Here is a 21,958-nt window from a genome sequence, read left to right as displayed (position 1 = left end):
CTCAGATAACCCTTCTACAACCCTAATGTTAACCATAGTGTAATGTGGCCCTAATGTTAATCATAGTCTATTGAGATGGGTGTTACGTGATGTTGGGGCATTACACGACTGCCCTCATAGGTACTGTGATCTGCAATTACACTCTATTGGAATAATCCAAGTGCTTGAGCAGAAACAGTGGCTGCTAGATTTCAATCGCGACAATTTCCTAGTCAGAGGTCACTTTATTCATTAAGCTAGTATCTAGCTCAGAAATACCTGTCATGATTTATTTTTTAAATGAACAACTAAAAAACATGCAAAACCTCTGGACCTCCCAAGGCCAAGCTAGTAGTTCACGAGTACTAGCATGTGTTAGAGCGGGGGTCTCCAAGCTTTTTTCCCCCCTGAGAGCTACTTTTACAAAGTGAAAATGGCCGAGAGCTCCTCCTGTTTCCTAACATTTCTTCTCATCGCTTATTTCAACCCAAACAAACTGAATAAGCTTGTTTTGCCTGAACATTTACAAAATGTTGGTGTCCACAACTCACAGGGGTGGGCAGATTCAGTCCTGGAGGGTTTTGTTCCAACCCAATTGCTTAATAAGAGACACTTATTGCTCAAGTAACACTTCTGCTTCACTTTAGAGGTCTCGCTCGTTATGATTTTGAACCCTTTTTGCTAATTTTAGTTTTAAACAGCTGTAGTCTTGGTTTTTAATTGCTCCTTGTCGTGTTAGACCCAAGAAGACCCCAGGCTGTAACCTCTGCAAAAGGGGAATTGACGAAGTGCTGAACGATATGTCCATTTTTTTTTTATTATTAATGACTTTGCAAAGTTATAAATGCCTGCTTTGCCATTCTGGAGTATTGAATGTTGTTTGATGAGTGAAGAAATGAATTTGAATGATTTTAGCACAAGGCTGCAACATAACAAAATGTTGAAAAATGAAAGGGGGTGAATAATTTTGTATATACAGTATATAATATAACTGTAACATATCCATTTCCAGGATATATCTATTGAAAGAGGTAACAACGCCACCCTGGTTACAGGCGTAAGGATGTTATGCAGACAAAATATTAACACCAGTCATCTCATAAGTGGAGCTGTGTTAAGACTCTGTTCAGAAGAGTTCACACCCATTGAAATACCAAGGAGACTAAAAAGAATGAAAGGTGCCGTCTTTACCAACTGTTCACATCAAACGGCTACCCAAAGACATTCATCCGACGATGCTTAGAAAGCAGATGGCAGAAACCCCAGAAAATAATCGACTCCAACTTGACCCCCTCCATCCCACCTGCCACACACTTCGTTACCATCATGGGGTCTCAGAAGGTACAGCATGTATCCTGTCTAGATCAGGCATCAAAATAGTGCACAAACCTACAAACACTCTGTGCACAGACCTCTTAAATACTGAAAGTAGGAACTCGGCATCAGAGACGCAGAACAAAGTTTAGAGCGTACCATGTGGTTCATGTCCAGCTGTTTACGTGGGACAAACGTCAAAAACACCCGGCACACGTATACAGGGACATCACAATGTGTTCAGAAGGAAGGACCCACGGTCTCTGATTTACACACATACAAGTTCCACCGGGCACACATTTGAATGGGACTCGGGGCAATTAAAATTCAAGGCTAATATTAAAAGTGCCAGAGAGCTGGCTGAGATGTGGCTATCCAATGAAAACGCAGTTAATAGACATTCAGACATGAAAAGAAGAACATGCAAATATAAATCAGACTCTTATGACCAACACCCTGCGAACCCCACCTCATCATTTTATTTATATATATATATATATAGTAATCCCTCCTCGATCGCGGGGGTTGTGTTCCAGACCCCCCCGCGATAGATGAAAATCCGCGAAGTAGAAACCATATGTTTGTATAGTTGTTTTTTTATATTTTAAGCCCTTATAAACTCTCCCACACTGTTAACATTATTAGAGCCCTCTAGACATGAAATAACACCCTCTATTCAAAAGTTTAAACTGTGCTCCATGACAAGACAGAGATGACAGTTCTTTCTCACAATTAAAAGAATGCAAACATATCTTCTCTTCAAAGGAGTGCGAGCGTCAGGAGCAGAGAATGTCAGAGAGAGAGAGAAAAGCAAACAATCAAAAAATCAATACGTGCTGTTGGGCTTTTAAGTATGCGCACCGGATAAAGCAGCCGCAAAGAAGGGAGCAATGTGAAGGTAGTCTTTCAGCATTTTTTAGAGGAGCGTCCATATCTTCTAGGCAAACAGCCCCTCGGTCAGGAGCAGAGAATGTCAGAGAGAGTGAGAGAAACGGAGAAAAGCAAACAATCAAGCACCGCTCGGGAAGCACATCGTATATCATTGAGGAGTTTTAGTTAATACGTAAAACATGCTCTGATTGGGTGGCTACTAAGCCATCTGCCAATAGCGTCCCTTGTATGAAATCAACTGGGCAAACAAACTGAGGAAGCATGTACCATAAATTAAAAGACCCATTGTCCGCAGAAATCTGCGAACCAGCGAAAAATCCGTGATATATATTTAGATGTGCTTACATTTAAAATCCGCGATGGAGTGAAGCCAAAGTCAGCGCAATATAGCAAGGATCACTGTATGTATATATATATATATATATATATATATATATATATATATATATATATATATGTGTGTGTATATATATATATATGTGTGTGTATATATATATATATGTGTGTATATATATATATATATATATATATATATATATATATATATGTATGTGTGTTGTAACAGACTGAGGAGGAGACAGCACAAAGGTTTGGGGTTTTCCGGCCCCGTATATTGTCTAGAATCCACAATAAATGAAAAAAATATGGTCTGAGTCATAAACCAATAAACAGTTCATAAGCGCGACCCCAAGCATGGCGTCGGCGGCCATTTTAAAGAGGAGGAGCCGGAAGTGGAGGAATGGGAGGATGGGATCGCTGACATCGGGGAAGATGGCGGAGGAAGGGCGGAAGTAGACATAGTGAGGGCAAAACTGGCTTATGGTGGCGGAGTGTCTTTTTTCCTGTAAAGAAGCATAGGGAGAAAGTTAGTACCCGCCATTCCCTGCCGGTGAATGTCTTCCCAGGTGTGTCAAGATCCTTACGCGGTCTCCGACTCGTGTGTGTGTGTGTATGTATGTGTGTATATATATATATATATATATATATATATATATATATATATATATATATATATACACACATACATACATACACACATATATATATATATATATATATATACTGTATATACTAATAAAAGGCAAAGCCCTGACTGACTGACTGATTCATCACTAATTCTCCCAAAAAAAAGTTAAGCAGGTTTCATTTCGAAATTCTACGCGTAACGGTCATGTGAGGCGGAGTTGTGTCCCCCATCACCATTTCTTTACCTTGCTTTCTTTCTTTCCTGCTATCATGCATTGTCTCGTTTTCGGCAGCGTCTCTATGAAGTTGTGGATTTGCCTGCGAGTATTTAGCGACAGTGTGACGAAGTTGTTTCCGTCTAGCTGCATCAGAAAATGTACCACGATGTCTGACACGCCTCCTTTTTACTGTTTCCTCACAGCTTGTAGTGCTGCTGATGGATGGCCTTATATGGGCAGGCAGTCAACTACGTGGGAGGCGTGGTGATGGGGGACGCAACTCCGCCTGACACGGCGACCGAGCTGCAGGCTATGGCCGTATATATGTATGTAAGTAGTATTCAGAATTTCGAAATGAAACCTGCTAAACTTTTGTAAGTAATAATACATTTATACACAGAATATCATCGAAAAGTTACTTTGCTTCAGTAATTCAATTCAAAAGGTGAAACTCATTATCTCTCTATTACTCTATTATAAAAAAAAAATCTTGGGACAAGACAAGGCTTTTTTTCGGCAATGTGGCGTGATCTTTTGAAGAGAGACACTTTCACGTCCCGTGAGACGGTCAAGTCACGTCATACTTACAACCTTTGAAAGCAAGTCCCGTGAGACGGTGACTTTCGCAAGTCACGCCCTACTACAACCATTTTCAAACAAGACCACGGTCATCTAACCTCTCAGTTGTTAGAATGCTTTTGGCAGACACACTTCCTGTGCACTTAGCTCTTAAAAATTTTATACGTTCTAGATGACATGTCAACGACCAAGCGAAGAAGAAAGTGCAGCGTGTCGAGAAGAGACCCATAAGCATTGGAGAGAAAAGAAAGCAAAAAAGAACAAAAATAATCTATGTGCGAATTCTGAAAATAAGGAAAGTAATAATCAGACCGTCCCGCAAAGACTTTGTGCCAAGAGATTTGACCACGCCCAGGGCCGGAAAAAGACAAAGTAGAAGGTCGTAAAGAATTCAAAAACTTTGGCGCGATACACATGCAGAGCAGGTTAGAGATAATGGAAGTAGGAAAATTCAAAAGTCTCAAAGAAATGATAGTAAAGATTGCATTAACGCAAACAAATGGAGAATATCGCTCGGTGAAATAACGGAACAGCAAAATGAGATCGAATAGTGTTTGAGGATGTCTGGGGGAGAAGAGAGACAAGGCAGTGAGACAACAGGACAGCTGCTGTACAGGCTTTTAAACGTTTGAAACACCATGCAAGATGCAGATCACACGGCACGACAGCAGCAGCTGATCGAGCAAAGAGGTTAAATAAAAAAATTTGTTTCCCGTTGTTTCACTGTTTAAGAGGGGGTTTCGAAGGAGCAGCCGCATCTCCTTGGGGTGCGTTCAGCCCCCTTCTTCACAACGGTGCATAGCGCAGGTGGTGGTGGGTTGGGGGTTGGTGAGCGAAGCGAGCAGGGGGCAAAGCCCCCTAGTTTTATATAGATTCATTACACACAGAGTGATACATTTCAAGCGTTAATTTCTTTTCATTTTACTGATTATGGCTTACAGGTAATGAAAACTCAAAATTCAGTATCTCAGAAAATTTTAATATTATATAAGACCAATAAAAAAAAGATTTTAATACAGAAATGTTGTCCTACTGAAAAGTATGTCCATGTACACACTCAATACCAATACTTGGTTGGGGCTCCTTTTGCATGAATTACTGCATCAGTGCAGCGTGGCATGGCAGCGGTCAGCCTGTGGCACTGCTGAGGTGTTATGGAAGCCCAGAATGCCTTGATAGCGGCCTTCAGCTCCTCTGTGTTGTTGGGTCTGGTGTCTCTTAGGTCAGGCAAGTGTGCTGGCCAATCAAGGACAGAGATACCATGGTCATTAAAACAGGTATTGGTATTTTTGGCAGTGTGGGCAGGTGCCAAGTCCTGCTGGAAAATGAAATCAGCATCATCATGAAACTTGTTAGCAGAGGGAAGCATGAAGTGATCCAAAATTTTCTGGTAGACGGCTGCGCTGACTTTGGACTTGATAAAACACAGTGGACCAATGCCTGCAGATGACATGGCTCCCTAAATCGTCACTGACTGTGGAAACTTCACACTGGACCTCAAGCATCTTGGGATTCTGTGCCTCTCCACTCTTCCTGCAGACTCTAGGATCTTGATCTTCAAATGAAATGCAAAATGTATTTTCATCTGAAAAGATGACTTTGGGCCACTGAGCAACAGTCCAGTCCATTTTCATTGTTGCCCATGTCCCGAATACGTCTGAAAAGAAAAAATTAGACCCATCTCTAACCTGCCTTTCTTAAGTAAAGTTCTGGAGAAGGCAGCCATTATGCAGTTAAATGACCACCTAAATAAACATGCTATTCTTGATACTTTTCAGTCAGGTTTTAGAACAAATCACAGCACAGAAATTGCACCCGTTAAAGTAGTAAATGACTTGCAGGTTAATGCAGACAGAGGCCATTTATCTGTTCTCATCCTCTTAGATCTGAGTGCTGCATTTGACACCATTGATCACAACATTCTTAGAAATCGCCTTAGTCAATGGGTAGGCCTCTCTGGCACGGTCTTAAATTGGTTTGAATCCTACCTGACAGGGAGAAAATTCTTTGTTAGTTGTGGGAATTACAACTCGAAGACACATGATATCCGATATGGTGTTCCACAAGGCTCTATCCTGGGTCCGCTGCTCTTCTCAATCTACATGCTTCCGTTATGTCAGATTATCTTGAGGCACAACGTGAGCTACCACTGCTATGCTGATGACACACAGCTGTACTTATCAATAGCACCTGATGATCCCGACTCTCTCGATTCACTAACACAATGTCTGACTTGTATCTCAGAATGGATGAATAGTAACTTTCTCAAGTTAAATAAAGAGAAAACTGAAATCTTAGTGATCAGCAATAATGGATACAATGAGGCTATTAGAAATAAACTGGATACATTAGGATTAAAAGTCAAGACGGAGGTAAAAAGCTTAGGGTGATTGTTGACTGTAATCTGAATTTTAAATCGCATATTAATCAGATCACTAGGACAGCATTTTTCACTTAAGAAACATAAGTAAAGTTAGACCTCTTATATCACTGAAAGATGCTGAGAAATTAGTTTACGCGTTTGTTTTCAGTCGACTAGATTACTGTAATGCACTCCTCTCAGGACTACCCAAAAAACATATAAATCGTTTGCAACTAGTGCAGAATGGAGCTGCTAGAATCCTAACTAGGAAAAGAAAATCAGAACACATTTCTCCAGTTTTAATGTCACTACACTGGTTACCTGTGTCATTCAGAATTGACTTTAAAATTCTGCTTATGGTTTATAAAGCCTTAAATAATCTCGCCCCATCTTATATATCGGAATGTCTGACACCTTATATTCCAAATCGTAATCTCAGATCCTCAAATGAGTGTCTCCTTAGAATTCCAAGAACAAAACTTAAAAGAAGTGGTGAGGCGGCCTTCTGCTGCTATGCACCTAAAATCTGGAATAGCCTGCCAATAGGAATTCACAGGCTGATACAGTGGAGCACTTTAAAACACTGCTGAAAACACATTACTGTAACATGGCCTTCTAATAACTTCATTTTAATCGTAATTTAACTTAATCCCGATACTCTGTATGTTCAATCTCCTCAAAATAACTATTCATGGTGGCTCTAAAATCGGTACTGACCCCTACTCTCTTTTTTGTTTCTTTTTCCGGTTTCTGCGCCACCACCACCTACTCAAAGCTTCATGATGCTCCAACAATGATGGACGGATTAAAAGGCAGAAGTCTACGTGACCATCATCATCATCAAGCCCTTCCGTGAGAACCCTAAATCCAAAGAGGACTGTTTCATTTATGTTAGGTAGAATGCCCAGAGGGACTGGGTGGTCTCATGGTCTGGAATCCCTACAGATTTTATTTTTTCTACAGCCGTCTGGAGTTTTTGTTTTTTCTGTCCCCTGGCCATTGAACCTTACTCTTATTCGATGTTAATTAATGTTGATTTATTTTGTTTTATAATTGTGTCTTTCATTTTTCTATTCTATAATATGTAAAGCACTTTGAGCTACTGTTTGTATGAAAATGTGCTATAGAAATAAATGTTGTTGTTGTCTGTGTGGTGGCTCTTGAAGCACTGACTCCAGCCGCTGTCCACTTCTTGTGAATCCCCCAAATTCTTAAATGGGCTGTGCTACACAATCCTCTCGAGGCTGCAGTTATCCCTGTTACTTGTGCACCTTTTTCTGTCACGTGTTTTCCTTCCACTCAACTTTCCATTAATATGCTTGGATACGGCACTCTGTGAACAGCCAGCTTCTTTAGCAGTGACCTTTTGTGGCTTCCACTCCTAGTAGAGGATGTCAATGAAGGTCTTCTGGACAACTGTCAAGTCGGTAGTCTTCCCCATGATTGTGTGGCCTACTGGATCAGACTGAGAGACCATTTAAAGGCTCAGGACACTTTTGCAGGTGTTTTGGGTTAATTAGCTGATTGGACTGGGACACCTGGAGTCAACAATATTGAACTTTTTCACAATATTCTAAGTTTCTGAGATGCTGAATTTTGGGTTTTCATTGGCTGTAAGCTATAATCAGCAAAATGAAAAGAAATAAATGTTTGAAATATATCACTCTGTGTGTAACGAATCTACATAATATACGAGATTCACTTTTTGAATTGAATTACTGAAATAAATTAACTTTTCAATTATATTCTAATTTAATGAGATGCACCTATATATACAGTCCTATGAAAAAGTGTGGGAACCCCTCTCAGCCTGCATAATAATGGACTCTCCTTTCAACACAAAAGATAACAGTGGTATGTCTTTCATTTCCTTGGAACATCTGAGTACTGCGGTGTTTTCAGAACAAAGATTTTTAGTGACGCAGTATTTAGTCGTATGAAATTAAATCAAATGTGAAAAACTGGCTGTGCACAAATGTGGGTCCCCTTGTCATTTTGCTGATTTGAATGCCTGTCACTGCTCAATGCTGATTACTTGCAACACCAAATTGGTTGGATGAGCGTGTTAAGCCTTGAACTTCATAGACAGGAGTGTCCAATCATGAGTGGTACAAGATATTTAAGGTGGTCAATTGCAAGTTGTGCTTCCTTCCCTTTGACTCTCCTCTGAAGAGTGACAGACAGCATGGGATCCTCAAAGCAACTCTCAAAAGATCTGAAAACAAAGATTGTTCAGCCTCCTGGTTTAGGGGAAGGCTACAAAAGCTATCTCAGAGGTTTAAACTGTCAGTTTCAACTGTAAGGAATGGAATCAGGAAATGGAAGGCCACAGGCACAGTTGCTGTTAAACCAACCCAGCAGGTCTGGCAGGCCAAGAAAAATACAGGAGCGGCATATGAGCAGGATTGTGAGAATGGTTACAGACAACCCACAGATCACCTCCAAAGACCTGCAAGAACATCTCGCTGCAGATGGTGTATCTGTACATCGTTCTACTATTCAGCGCAATTTGCACAAAGAACATCTGTATGGCAGGGTAATGAGAAAGAAGCCCTTTCTGCACTCGCGTCACAAACAGAGTCGCTTGTTGTATGCCATTTAGACAAGCCAGATTCATTTTGGAACAAAGTGCTTTGGACTGATGAGACAAAAATGGAGTTATTTGGTCAAAACAAAAAGTGCTTTGCATAGCAGAAGAAGAACAGCACATTCCAAGAAAAACACCTGCTACCTCCTGTCAAATTTGGTGGCGGTCCCATCATGCTGTGGGGCTGTGTGGCTAGTTCAGGGACTGGGGCCCTTGTTAAAGTCGAGGGTCCGATGAATTCAACCCAATATCAACAAATTCTTCAGGATAATGTTCAAACATCAGTCACAAAGTTGAAGTTACGCAGGGGTTGGATATTCCAACAAGACAATGACCTAAAACACAGCTGGAAATCCACAAAGGCATTCATGCAGAGGGAGAAGTACAATGTTCTGGAATGGCTGTCACAGTCCCCTGACTTGAATATCAAACATCGAAAATCTATGGGATGATTTGAAGCAGGCTGTCCATGCTCGGCAGCCATCAAATTGAACTGAACTGGAGAGATTTTGTATGAAGAATGGACAACAAGACCTCCATCCAGAATCCAGACACTCATCAAAGGCTATAGGTGGTGTCTAGAGGCTGTTAGATTAGCAAAAGGAGGCTCAACTAAGTATTGATGTCATATCTCTGCTGGGGAGCCCACATTTATGCACCTGTCTAATTTTGTTATGATGTATATTGCATATTTTCTGTTAATCCAATAAGCTTAATGTCACTGCTGAAATACTACTGTTTCCATAAGGCATGTCAGATATTAAAAGGAAGTTGCTACTTTAAAACCTCAGCCAATGATAAGCAAAAATCCAAAGAATTTAGAGGGGTTCCCAAACTTTTTCATATGACTGTGTGTGTATATATATATATAATTATATATATACTGTATATATATACTATATACACACATATACATACATCCATACACACACACAATGTGTAAAACAAATGCTTCTGAATAGGTCTTTTCATTTTATTGCTCATCACTGACATGCACAAGGATTTACGGGTCGTATATTAAATTTAAACATTGTCAGATCGACTACACAACACCATTTGCGCGAGTTTTATAGCTGGAGGCCAAGCTGTTACAAACTCCGACGTCCCTGGGAGATCAGCATGACGTTTGCTCTTTGGGATTTTTTTTTTTTTTTTGTCACGTCCATATTTTGCTACTGTAATGCCATCTAAATTAGTTAGGGGCATCTATTCTAGGCTTCAAACCATCAATCACTGCCACCTTTGCCCTTTGGAAAATCAAATTTCAGATCGAGAAGGTCATTGAGTTACCATGGAAACTGTCAAAAGCCTTTTTACTAAATATCATAAAAGAAATGTTGTCTTCTTAAAATGGACTCATTGTGCGACCTGTGATATTTTAATTACTCTCCTTTTTGTGGAAGTGGCATAACCGATGCTAAAGATTGGAGTCGTTAATGCAGGAAGCTTGGAAGCTCCAAAGAGTACAAATCTACTTTGACTATGAGAAGAAAAGTCCATCTTCATAGTGCAGACTCATGGCTCAAACCTTTAAAGAAGCAAACTTTATCCCTTCAGTTTATTTATTTTTTAATTTGGATTTGATGGCAGGACTGTTTTAGCTTCTCAGCATTTCTTCTGATCAAATCATTTTGTAATTTTCTGTGCCTTGCAATTATATTCAGAATTGTTCAGCTTTTCTCAAAGAGTTGAGCAGCAGACCTTCAGAGCTCCTCTTTGTTTGGGAACCAATCTAATTGTACACATCCAGTAATGATCCAATGATGTTGTGTGATGCACCCAGTCATCTGGTCATTGTCAACATAACAAAACATCTTCACACTATAGTTAAGGTTAGGGTTATGGGTGGGTTAGCTTACTCAGGCGTGATGACCGTTATCAAGTGGCTGTGTTGTGCAGTTAGGAGCGTCTCTCAAGGTAGCGATGATGTCACATAGTTCTGGAGGTCTGCCACAAGACCCTTCTCAACTATTTTTTACATGTTACTGGATTGCAAGTGACTTTCAAACATCTTGTTCTAATTTGTATGAATTTATATTGCAAACCTGCATGGCCAAAAAGGCAAAATGATTTTTTCTTGTCAGCAGAAAATTTACACAACATACACATATGTCTGTCTCTCTCTTTTTTTTGGTACCTGTAGTGAGGAGTTGGATCATAGCTAAGTGAGAACATTCAAAAATGTCCGCATGGTGTAACTTTATAAGGAAGGGCAGAGTCGACTCATTTCTTCAGAGACTGCACTCTTTAAATGTGGGTAGTGCCATCCTTGACATGTTCTAATTAATCTGTTTGCTAGACGAGAGGTATGGCTTACATGAAGAGGTACTGGACTGCAACCATACGGATGCAAGTTCAAGACTTACTTCTAGCTCACTGTATGATTACTACTCAAACCTGGAGCTTTTAAATTGTGGCCTTCGGTAAAACCTCCATGCTCCAAACTAGATAACTGCTAGGGCACCTACGCCAACAGAAAGAGTGGCATCTGCCGCAGCCGCATTCATTCTGCTGAATTTCAAGTGGGGGCGTCCTGACAGAGCAGAGCCTGACATGGACTATATGTGGAGTGATCCTTTAGTTACATTTATACAGTTGAATTGGGTGTGTGCGTGTGTGATCGCCATGGGATGAACTGGCACCCTGTCCAGGGTTTGTTCCTGCCTTGCGACCTGTGCTAGTGGGATTGGCTCAAGTATCCCCTGTGACCCTTTTCAGAACTAAGCAGGTTAGAAACAACAGATGATTTTCTAGATATTCAAAGTACATTGATGGTGGGGGAGCCACTTCAACCACCACCAATGTGTAGCATCCACTTGGATGATGTGATGGCAGCCATTGTTGGGCCAATACTCTCACCACACATTAGCTGTTAGGTGGTGAAGGGGTGAAAGACACAGTTAGCCAATTGGAGACAGGGAATGATTAGGGGGCCGGAATACCCAAGGTGAGGTGGGCAGTTTAGTTAGGATAGCAGGGTACGCCCTACTCTTTTTGATGATCACCTCAGTTTTACGTCTTATCTGATGGATGACGCCAAATCTTACAGTGTTCCTGTCACTACACTGGGGCACTGGTATCCACACACAGATGACGAGTTAAGCACCCACTGCCCAGCAGCAACCCCAGCGTTCCCGAGATGGTCTCTCATCCAAATAACCGCCAGGCACAAACATATAAAGTAGAAACTTATTATTTGTGATGTGAAATTGTCACCTGTGAGGTGCTACTGTAAGCAGAACGATCTTTCCACAGTGCATTTCCCATTAGGGGACCTGCGCCATTCTTAGAGCTTGTTGCTCCCTACTGGAGAAAAACTCTTCATTTGACTGAAGGCACATTCCCAGTTTTCTAAGCTGTTGCACCAAAGTGTTAACAGAATTTTTTTTTTGGTGGATCAGATAAGTTGAGCCAAAACTTTTTAACAGTTTACCTTAAGAAGCCGGAAGCATTCAAATGTCTTGCCCCAGTGCCAGACAAGAACGTTGTCATCTCTGGCCGTCGTTAAAAGCATGTTTTGATGGAGGCACAGAGAGAGAATGGGCCCCTCGTGCGCCTGCCGGATGAAATGGGAGATTGTGTTGCTTCCACTTGGCCACACGTACACATTTCCATTGGAGTCACCTAATGTGAAAGAAATACAAAAGAGACAATACAGATACAGAGAGATAATGTAGCACACTGCAGTACATGCAGCTCTCGTAATGGCAGGAAATGTCCAATTATGTTTGCAATTTTTAATACGATCATGGATGCAAATTTGAAAATATAGATATATTCTTCACCTGGATTGTTCTTTCAAACAGTACAGGAAATAACGAAAAGCACACAAGCAGAACGCTAAAGCATTACTTCATAATGGGTTCGTCATTACACAGTTTGAAAGGAAATGTTTTATGTATGTGCAATTAAGAGTTACTGCGAACAATAATCTAAATAATGTACGACGTGCAATACACTTGCAAAACAATCCCAGAAACCCGAGCCTCCTGTGTTGTACAGCATCAGAAAGGTGATCGCTCTCTGCCTTCTATTACCATATTAAAGACTAAAGACGCCATGCGGGATTACGTTGCCTCCCAGAAGTCATTCAGCAATTTAAAAAAGGCAAAGTGAATCCCTGAATGAGCACTGAGCATATCAGCCTGCCTGTTTCTTTTGTTTTTATTACATTGTCTGTGGGTTTGGAGGGTCAGTATTGTCATGCGTAGAGTACAGGAACATTCTCGCTTGTGTGTTAATCAACATGCAACACGTCACCAGGATTAGTGAGTAGAAAAACCTTACCTCAAAACATTTTTTTTTCTTAGGTTTTGAGAAATGTTTTTTTTAATAATTAATTACTTAGCCGAGTAACCCATCTATTATGACTTCAAAACTATTGAAGAATAATCAGCATTTGACTTAAATGGCTTATTAATCAAGAAAGTTTAATTTTACCATTAGTGCAACATGGACCACATGGTTGCTGTTTCCATCTGAGAATCCTGCAGTTCTGGCAAATCTGAATCCCATCTTGGATGCGGAAGAATAATCACATACAGTTAGGCCCATACATACGTATTTGGACAGGGACATGCTTTTCATAATTTTGGTTCTGTACGTCACCACAATGGATTTGAAAATAATCAATCATTATGTGATTGAAGTGTTGACTTTCAGTTTTAATTCAGGATGTAAATATTGTGTGATCAATTTAGGAATGACAGCCATTTTTATACACGGTCCCCCCATTTTCAGGGCCTCAAAAGTATTTGAATAAACTAACTTAATCATAAATACAATTACTGTGACCCGACATGTGCGTGATAGACATATGCGCGCGCTGACAAAATATCGCCGATTAAAATGCGCTGTTAAAATCGCGCCGACAAAATCGCGAAAGTTTCATTCAATATGAATTACTAGTTTAAAGCATATATAATAATGTTTATTTTAGAAGTCAATACAGTAATCCCTCGCTATATCGCGCTTCGCCTTTTGCGGCTTCACTCTTTCGCGGATTTTAAATGTAAGCACATCTAAATATATATCACGGATTTTTCGCTTGTTCGGATTTCTGCAGACAATGGGTCTTTTAATTTATGGTACGTGCTTCCTCAGTTTGTTTGCCCTGTTGATTTCATACAAGGGACGCTATTGGCGGATGGCTTAGAAGCTACCCAATCAGAGCATGTATTACATATTAACTAAAACTCCTCAATGCTATAAGATATGCATCCCGCACGGAGCTTGATTGTTTGCTTGTCTCTCTCTGCCTTTATCTCACCCTCTCTGACATTCTCTGCGCCTGACGGAGGAGCTGTGAGCAGAGGTGCTGTTTGCACAGAAGCTGTTTGCCTAGTGGATACGGACGCACCTCTAAGAAATGCCGCTTTATCGCGGTGCTTTCGGCATATTTAAAAGCACAAAAGCACACGTATTGATTTTTTGATTGTTTGCTTTTCTTTGCGAGCGCTCTCTCTCTCTGAAATTCTCTGCTCCTGAAGAGAAGATCTATTTGCATTCTTTTAATTGTGAGAAAGAACTGTCATCTCTGTCTTGTCACGGAGCACAGTTTAAACTTTTGACTAGAGGGTGTTATTTCATGTCTAGAGGGCTCTAATAATGTTAACAGTGTGGGAGAGTTTCTAAGGGCTTAAAATATATAAAAATAGCTATACAACCATATGGTTTCTACTTTGCGGATTTTTGTCTATCGCATGGGGTTCTGGAACGCAACCCCCGCGATCGAGGAGGGATTACTGTATTATGAGACACGGCACGCAGATAGTCCTTAAGATCACGCCCTGCATATGCAGGAAGAATTGCAGCAAGACGTCTTGATAGTTGAGCGTATTTAGACTTGCTGGCTGCCTGACTGCTGGTAATTCCGCTTTGTATACGACGCGCTATGCCAACCCTCGACTGAGTTATTTGTTCGCGGCATGTCATCAGCAGTTATAACAGTTATAACCTAGCACATAATGTGTACATAATGCGCACTTACGCGTCCCACTCTCTTGGCCTCTCTCGCGATTGTGTCGGCGCGCATTTGTCGAAAACCAGTTAGCGGGTTTGTCTGCGCTCAATGTCGCGCTTTTGTCGGTGAACCACAATTACAGTGGTACTTCAGTATACGTCCTTAATCCGTTCCAGATCCTTGGACTTATACCAAACAGGACGTATACCAAACTAATTTTTCCCATAAGAAATAAAGGGAAAATGATTAATCCATTCCCATGAAAAAAAATCCTATTATTATTGGCATATTATACATTGATGGGGTTGTATAAAATAATGTAAACACTGCTTAATACTAAAATACATAAATACAAAAGCAATTAGATGAAATAAATGAAAATTGAACCTCACTTTACTTTTTAATAACGTCTTTGATTTTCACAATCGTTCTCGGCATACGGTGTGCAGCAGCCATGTCCCGGATACACTTCATACTTTTCAACAATCAATTCAAAGTTACGCGAAAAAACACAAATAATGTGAAAATTCACAGAGAGTTATAGCGCGGGTTGTTCACTGAATGCTAGCAACTGGCGTACTGACGCTCGTGGGCAGTCGTGGCTTTGTCTCGAGAGGGTAGCACGCGGTGTTCTAGCACGATAGTCGTATTCCAAACAAAGGTCGTATACCAAGCAAAATTTTTTGCGTCCAAACAGGGCGTATACCAAGTTGGACTTATTCCAAAGTGGACGTATACCAAGGTACCACTGTATCTTTTTTGATATTTTGTTGAAATCCCTTTGACTGCCTGAAGTCTGAACCCATGGCCATCTCCAAGTGCTGGGATTCCACCCTCGTGATGCCTTGCCAGGCCTTGACTGCAGCTGCCTTCAGGTGCTGCTTGTTCGTTGGACTTTCTGCCTTCAGTTTTGTCTTCAGCAAGTGAAATGCATGTCCAGTTGGGTTGTGGTCAGTTGATTGAATTGGCCATTCAAGAATATTCCTCTTCTTTGCTTGGCTCAATGTCCATCTGTACCGTGAAGTGTCATCCTATCAGTTTTGCAGCATTTGGCTGAATCTAAGCAGACAGTATAGCGCCCTGTACACTTCAGAATTCATCCTGCTAATTCTGCCAGCCGTCATGTCATCAGTAAACACCAGTGACCAGCTTCCATCGGCAGTCACGCATGCTCATGCCATAACACGGCCTCCACCATGATTCAAAGATGTTGTGGTATTCATCGGATCAGGAGCCGTTCCTTCTCTTCGCCATACTCTTCTCTATCCATCATTCTGGTTCATATTGATCTTAGTTTCCTTTGTTCAAGGAAAATCTTTTTTAGAACTGTATTAGATTTTTAAAAATATTTTCTGGCAAAGTCTAATCTGTCCTTCCTATGCTTGAGGGTTACCAGTGGTTTGCACCTTGTGGTCTTTATTTTCATAAAGTCTTCTCTTGATTGTAGACTTTGGCAATGATTGGTTGACCTGCCAGAGAATGGTCTCGGGACAAATATCATGAATTATTTTTTCTTCTTCTGTGATCATACAGCACAGTTGTCTTCTATGGTTGTCCAGGCCTTCTGGTGTCGCTGAACTTACCAGTTCGTTCCTTATTTTTTTTTAAATCTACTAAACGGTTGACTTGACCACTCCTGGTGGTTCCGCTGTCTCTCTAAAGGTTTTGTTTTGTTTTCTCTGCCTAATGATGGCCTGTTTTTACTTGCATGGACAGCTCTTTGGACCTCACGTTGAGTGTTCGCAGTGACAACTTCCAAATGCGATTTGAAATGGAATCAACTGCAGACCTTCTACCTGCTTAATAATTAATGAAATAATGAGGGTCCTGCTCCCACCTGCCTATGGAACAACAAGTTAGTCAATTGTCCAAATACATTTGAGCCCCTGAAAATGAGGTGGGGTTACTTGTATAAAAATGGCTGTCATTGCTAAACGGCTCATACGACATTTCAGGTAAACCCCTTGAATTAAAGCTGAAAGCCTACACTCCAATACGCAATGCTTTCTTCATTTTAAATCCATTCTGGTGGCATACAGAACAAAAATAATGAAAATCATGTCACTGTCCAGATACTTATGGACCTAATTGTGCAATGTGTTCCTTAAAGCCACTGTTGTATTTATCCCTCCCCACTCTCTCAGTGGTCCTCTGGCATTTATTTCTTGAGCGGACCCTAAATGTAGAACATACCTTAAGCAGTTAGATTCTAAATACTTTTCATGCCGGTGAGGGGACTCAGCTAATCTTAACTGCATATGTCTCTGTCCATCAGTCTCCTGTTACTGCGGGCGTTCCTCTAGACTCTGCTCCTCCCTATTGTTTCACTCGGTCAGTTTCCAGCCATTGGGAGTATTCCTGTAGATCAAGGGTGATCAGCGTCGGTGGTCTTGGAGGGCCGCAGTGGCTACAGGTGTTTCTTCTTGCCACATTTTTCATCGGTGACCAATTTCTGCTGCCATTTGACTTTTTTTTTTTTCCTTTGTTTTAATTGTCGTGTTTCTTTTTTCCGTAAATGGCAGACAAACAAATAGGACGTGAAGTGAGCCAACAGATGACCATCTAAGTCAGGCACTCAAACTCCAATCAATTTCACTCCAACCAGTTTCTTCATTAGAAGTCGATTCTTGTTAATTAAACCCGTTATTTATTTCCATGGCTTGTTGGTGGTCTCATTCTGCCACAGCAGATTTTTACAGAACTGTTGATTTTTTTTTTTTTTTCTAAGGCCACTGTCAAAATGTCTTAGTGACCTGAGCAGCTCAATATTACCAAGGCCTTCGCTTTTCTTTATCTTCTTATATAATACGCCATCATGGCTGTCTGTTTGTCTGTCCATGATTTTAAATCGCCTGTAGCTCGCAAACCGTTTGACTGATTGACCTGAAATTTGGTACATATATATTATGTGACGTCTACTATCCACTTTTGGGTGATGATTGACTCCAAGGTTATTCCTCTTTTTATTTTTATTTTATTTTATTGTAGAATCAGCTCTCTGCACCACCCAGGAGGGCGGCCATGCGGCCCATGTGTACGGGTGCCGTTCTTATGCCTACAACCTTAGCCATCATTTCCCCTCCATTTTCATATTTTAAATCATTCTTATGGCAGATTGAAGACTTAAGTACCAGCCTTAGTGAAAAATTAAGGAAAACATACTAAGTAATTGCAACACAAACACTGAGTTAATCAGTTTTAATGCGAAAAGATGCCGACAAAAGAAAAGAAGCAGCGGGCCACTAGGGTGGAGAAAGGAAGAGCTGCTCAGGAAGGAGTAAGCGCATCGACCTCCGAGCAAACGAGTGTTAAACGTACAGAGAAAGAAAGAGGAGGAAAACTATAAGTCAAGTGTATTCACTGTGCGCCGTTACTGGTTTTCAGATATTGTACGATGGAAGCAGGTTAGCTGGTCATGTGTTGGCTTATTTTTTATCTCATTATTGTTTGGCTGGTAACTAAGAAAAAAAAAAGAACAATTAAGGGGTCAGAGTCTTAAAAGCTAATCAATTAAAATGAAAGAAAAACAGTTAATTAGCAGCAGGAACAGGCCACTGATTTTAAAAAGTTTTCAGCCACTGCGGCCCTCCAGGACCAGAGTTGGACAGCCCTGCTCTAGATCAACGGTGATCAATGCCAGTCCTGGAGGAGCTTTCCAGATGCCAAACTCAAACATGAGCTTTTCCTAGAATATTTTTTTTTTTTTGTTCAGCTTGGCCAAGCTTGGCAGCAGTGTCACCATCAGGGTGAAGTGCAAGGCTGGAAATGACATGCCAGGGACATTTGGAAAGAGAAGTTGCATTAGATATAAAAAGTGGGATGCTCAAAATGGTGGCAGTGGCTGCTGGTTTTGTTCCAACCCAGTTGTTTAATTAGAACACAATCCATGCTAATAACAGGTCTTATTCAATATCATGACTTGTTAGTGTTATCTCTGCAATGTCAAGCCATTCTTGAGTCACAGATCTTTTTTTTCCCTTTGTAATGATATCATCCAAATGATCTGAAGCCCAAAACAGATGAGTAATTTTCAGTTCTTCAGGCTGGAAAAGTAAACAAGCTAAACAGAGAACTGCTGTTACTTGCATGTTATTGCTAAGAAGGAGCCGTTAAAAAGAGCGAATGCAACTGTTTAAGACCAATATAAGTAACTAGACATTAAGCCCGTTACAATAACGGGCGCTAGAACAGTAGTGCATAAACAGTAGGAACAGTCCATATTAAATGGCAAGGGACCCTGACCTCATTCTGTTTCTTGTCAAAAATATTTTTGCAAGAAGCCTAAAGTAAAATAATAATAAAAATAAAATAGAAACGTATGACAATACAGTAAGTATAATTAATATTGCCTTAGTGTAAACCTTTGTAATAATCTGTAATACACAAAATCTGAAGAAGATATTTAGGAAAAATTTTCTATTTTCTTACCTCATGAAATTTTTCTATAAAATTTCATTACAGACAACATTACTTGTAAATATTCTGTCTGAGTTTGGCAAGAGTCTGCCTTGATCAGGACCATCTACAACCTTGACAACAACATCTGGAAAACTTCTAACTGTTGATAATGCAGCATATAACTGACCGTGGCTGAACACTGGATCTGGAAAGTAAATGCCAACTTTTTCTAAGGTTTGCTCTTCTGAGTCTTTCTCTTTTAGCGTTTTTCTGACACTCATTTTCTTTTTCTTCAATCGATCTATTTGTTTGTTTTTTTTTTTTTGTCTTTCAGCCTTTCTCTTGTTGATGTTTACTTGTTGAGCTGACCGTTCTTCCAGGAGATGTTGCTTATATAGGATTTGATTGTCTGTGTCTTTTGTCCTACTTGACGTGTCCTTTTTTTTTTGGGTGGCATGTTGTTAGTAGATATGTCCGTAATATTTTCTCCTACAATAATACTGGCTTGTATGTGGCTGTAATATGCATCCTTTAATATGTCTTTAATTTTCTCTCGCAGTAATACTCGTTTGTATTTCCATAAAATGCCTGTAATTTTCTCTGACAGTAATACTGGCTTTGATGTCCGTAATATGACTTTAATTTTCTGTCACAACAGTGGGCAATCAGCAGAGTGTCCCCAGCAACTGATGTAATGTGTGGCGTGCAGTTGATAATCGTGACTGTGTCGTCTCCCCAGCAAGTATTTTAATCTGTGCTGGCGTGTAGCTGATTATTGTACGTGTGGCGTCTCCCCAGCAACGGATTTTATGTGCGCGGCCGCGACTACCCAATCAGCAATCTCCCCAGCAATGATGTCTTTTATTTGCTTATTATGTGCTGCCGCGGATAGGCCATTCACTGTGTGCCCAGCTTCGAGTGTGTGTGCGACCAAGGTGCTGTGCGCATGGGCGGGGCACGGTGCGATGTGCGTCGCGGCCCCGCGCATGCACACTTCAGCAGAAGACACACACACACGGACACCTGGACGCACACAGGGCTTTTATTAAAGAGGATTAAGGGTGGGGAACCTTAACAAGTGAGACCACTAAAATGAAGCAGATAAAAACGTCACTTGAGCAATAATTGCTTCATCAACAGTAGATGACATCCCATGGGCAACTGGGTTGGAACAAAAACCTGTAGCCGTTGTGACCCTCCAGGCCTTATGTTGCTCACCCCCGATTTAAAGGGTCTGAGTCTTAAATAGCAAATCAATGACATTAAGTTAATTAGCAGCAAGAACTGGTCACTAATTAAGAAAATGGTTAGAATGAAAGCCACTGTGGCCCTCCAGGATCAGAATTGCCCACCCCGGCTTACACACACTTCCTTGCAAAGGAAGGAAAACATACAAGTTGCACAGAGTGGAGGGTCCTGGAGGTGTGAGGCATTAGCACTAACCACTGGTGCCATCCACACATTTTTAGAAATTACTTATCCTATAATATCCTATCCTAGAATCTTTAAATGCAGTTAATTACCCGCCATAGAAGCCAGTCCGTCACAAGATCCTCTCACATTGGACTCATTTTAAGGTGCCAGTCTCAAGTTACCCTCCCACATCACAAAGACCCCTGTGCTGTGGTGTTTAGTTTCTTACTATAATGTATGTGCAAATATGAACACCATCGGGGGATGATATTGGGAATATGTAGATATTTTAAATGTGTGCCCTGTGTTGGCTGGGATTGGCTCCAGCAGACCCCTGTAACCCTGTAGTTAGGATATAGCGGGTTGGATAATGGATGGATGGATAGATATATAAATGTGTTTGCACGCTGTGGTTTTGAATAAAACAAAGCCCATCTTTTAGATTTTCGGAAATCTACTAAAGTTAGACTATTGTCCGTGGGTTTCTTATTCCTTTTAGACTGCAGCACACTCAATTAACCCTGTTGGTTAATAAATGAATTTCAGGGTTATCATTTTACTGGGTGCCACCAGGTTGCTGGTATTATTTTTCCTTCAGAGATGTTCAATAACTTCTGGTAGTTCTACAAGATACACTTCTGCATACTCTTAAAAAGATGAAAACGTGTTGCTGGTCTGTCATTTACAAACCCAGTTCAGCACAGCAACATCTCTGAACCTTGGCTCGGATCAATTTAGCGAGAAGACACTGACCTGTAATGAGATCCCCCTTCTCGCTGTAGAGCACACAGGTGATACATTTGGGTTGTGACTCTTTCTGATAATCTGCTTTCTGACTCTCCACAATCCTTCCGGTCTCCCTGTCAATCGTCCACCAGACCAGATGCTCTTCTCCAGCTGTAAGCAGGCTTCCTGCGTTCTTCATTCCAAACCGCACGTTAGTAACTTGCGTTGACTGCTCCGCAGTACCAATTTTACATTTGGCCACCATGCATGCCATGCTAAGGTCCCACACTGCCATGAGCTGGACACGTCTGCTGTCAATGGCAACTAGAAGAGCCTGTGAGTATGAGAAGCCAATGCTGGTGACAGATGACATAAAGGTGTGCATTCCAATCACATGCAGGGTTTGTAAGCTTTCCAGGTGCCAAACTCGAACGTGAGCTTTTCCTAGTATGTTGTTCTTTTGTTCAGCTTGGCCAGTAGCAGCAGTGTCACCATCAGGGTGAAGGGCAAGGCTGGAAATGACATGCCAGGGACATTTGGAAAGAGAAATTACATTAGATATT

General features: G+C 40.9%; 1 protein-coding gene across 1 annotated transcript in view; it reads right to left on the bottom strand.

Moving 5' to 3' along the window:
* The window catches only part of LOC120540499 (echinoderm microtubule-associated protein-like 4), an 85,239-nt gene that overhangs the window by 9,101 nt on the left and 54,180 nt on the right, over positions 1-21,958 (bottom strand). Inside the window, exons 12-13 of the mRNA XM_039771339.1 lie at positions 21,423-21,907; positions 12,330-12,520 (exon numbers count right to left, since the gene is read on the bottom strand). Of these exons, the coding sequence (XP_039627273.1) occupies positions 12,330-12,520; positions 21,423-21,907 (676 nt within the window). The remainder of the gene's footprint in view (positions 1-12,329; positions 12,521-21,422; positions 21,908-21,958) is intronic.

This window comes from Polypterus senegalus, chromosome 12 (assembly GCF_016835505.1).
Source record: "Polypterus senegalus isolate Bchr_013 chromosome 12, ASM1683550v1, whole genome shotgun sequence".
NCBI classification, from domain to species: domain Eukaryota; kingdom Metazoa; phylum Chordata; class Cladistia; order Polypteriformes; family Polypteridae; genus Polypterus; species Polypterus senegalus.
The sequence above is the reverse complement of the archived record's forward strand: the minus strand, read 5'-3'. Positions and strand labels throughout refer to the sequence as shown.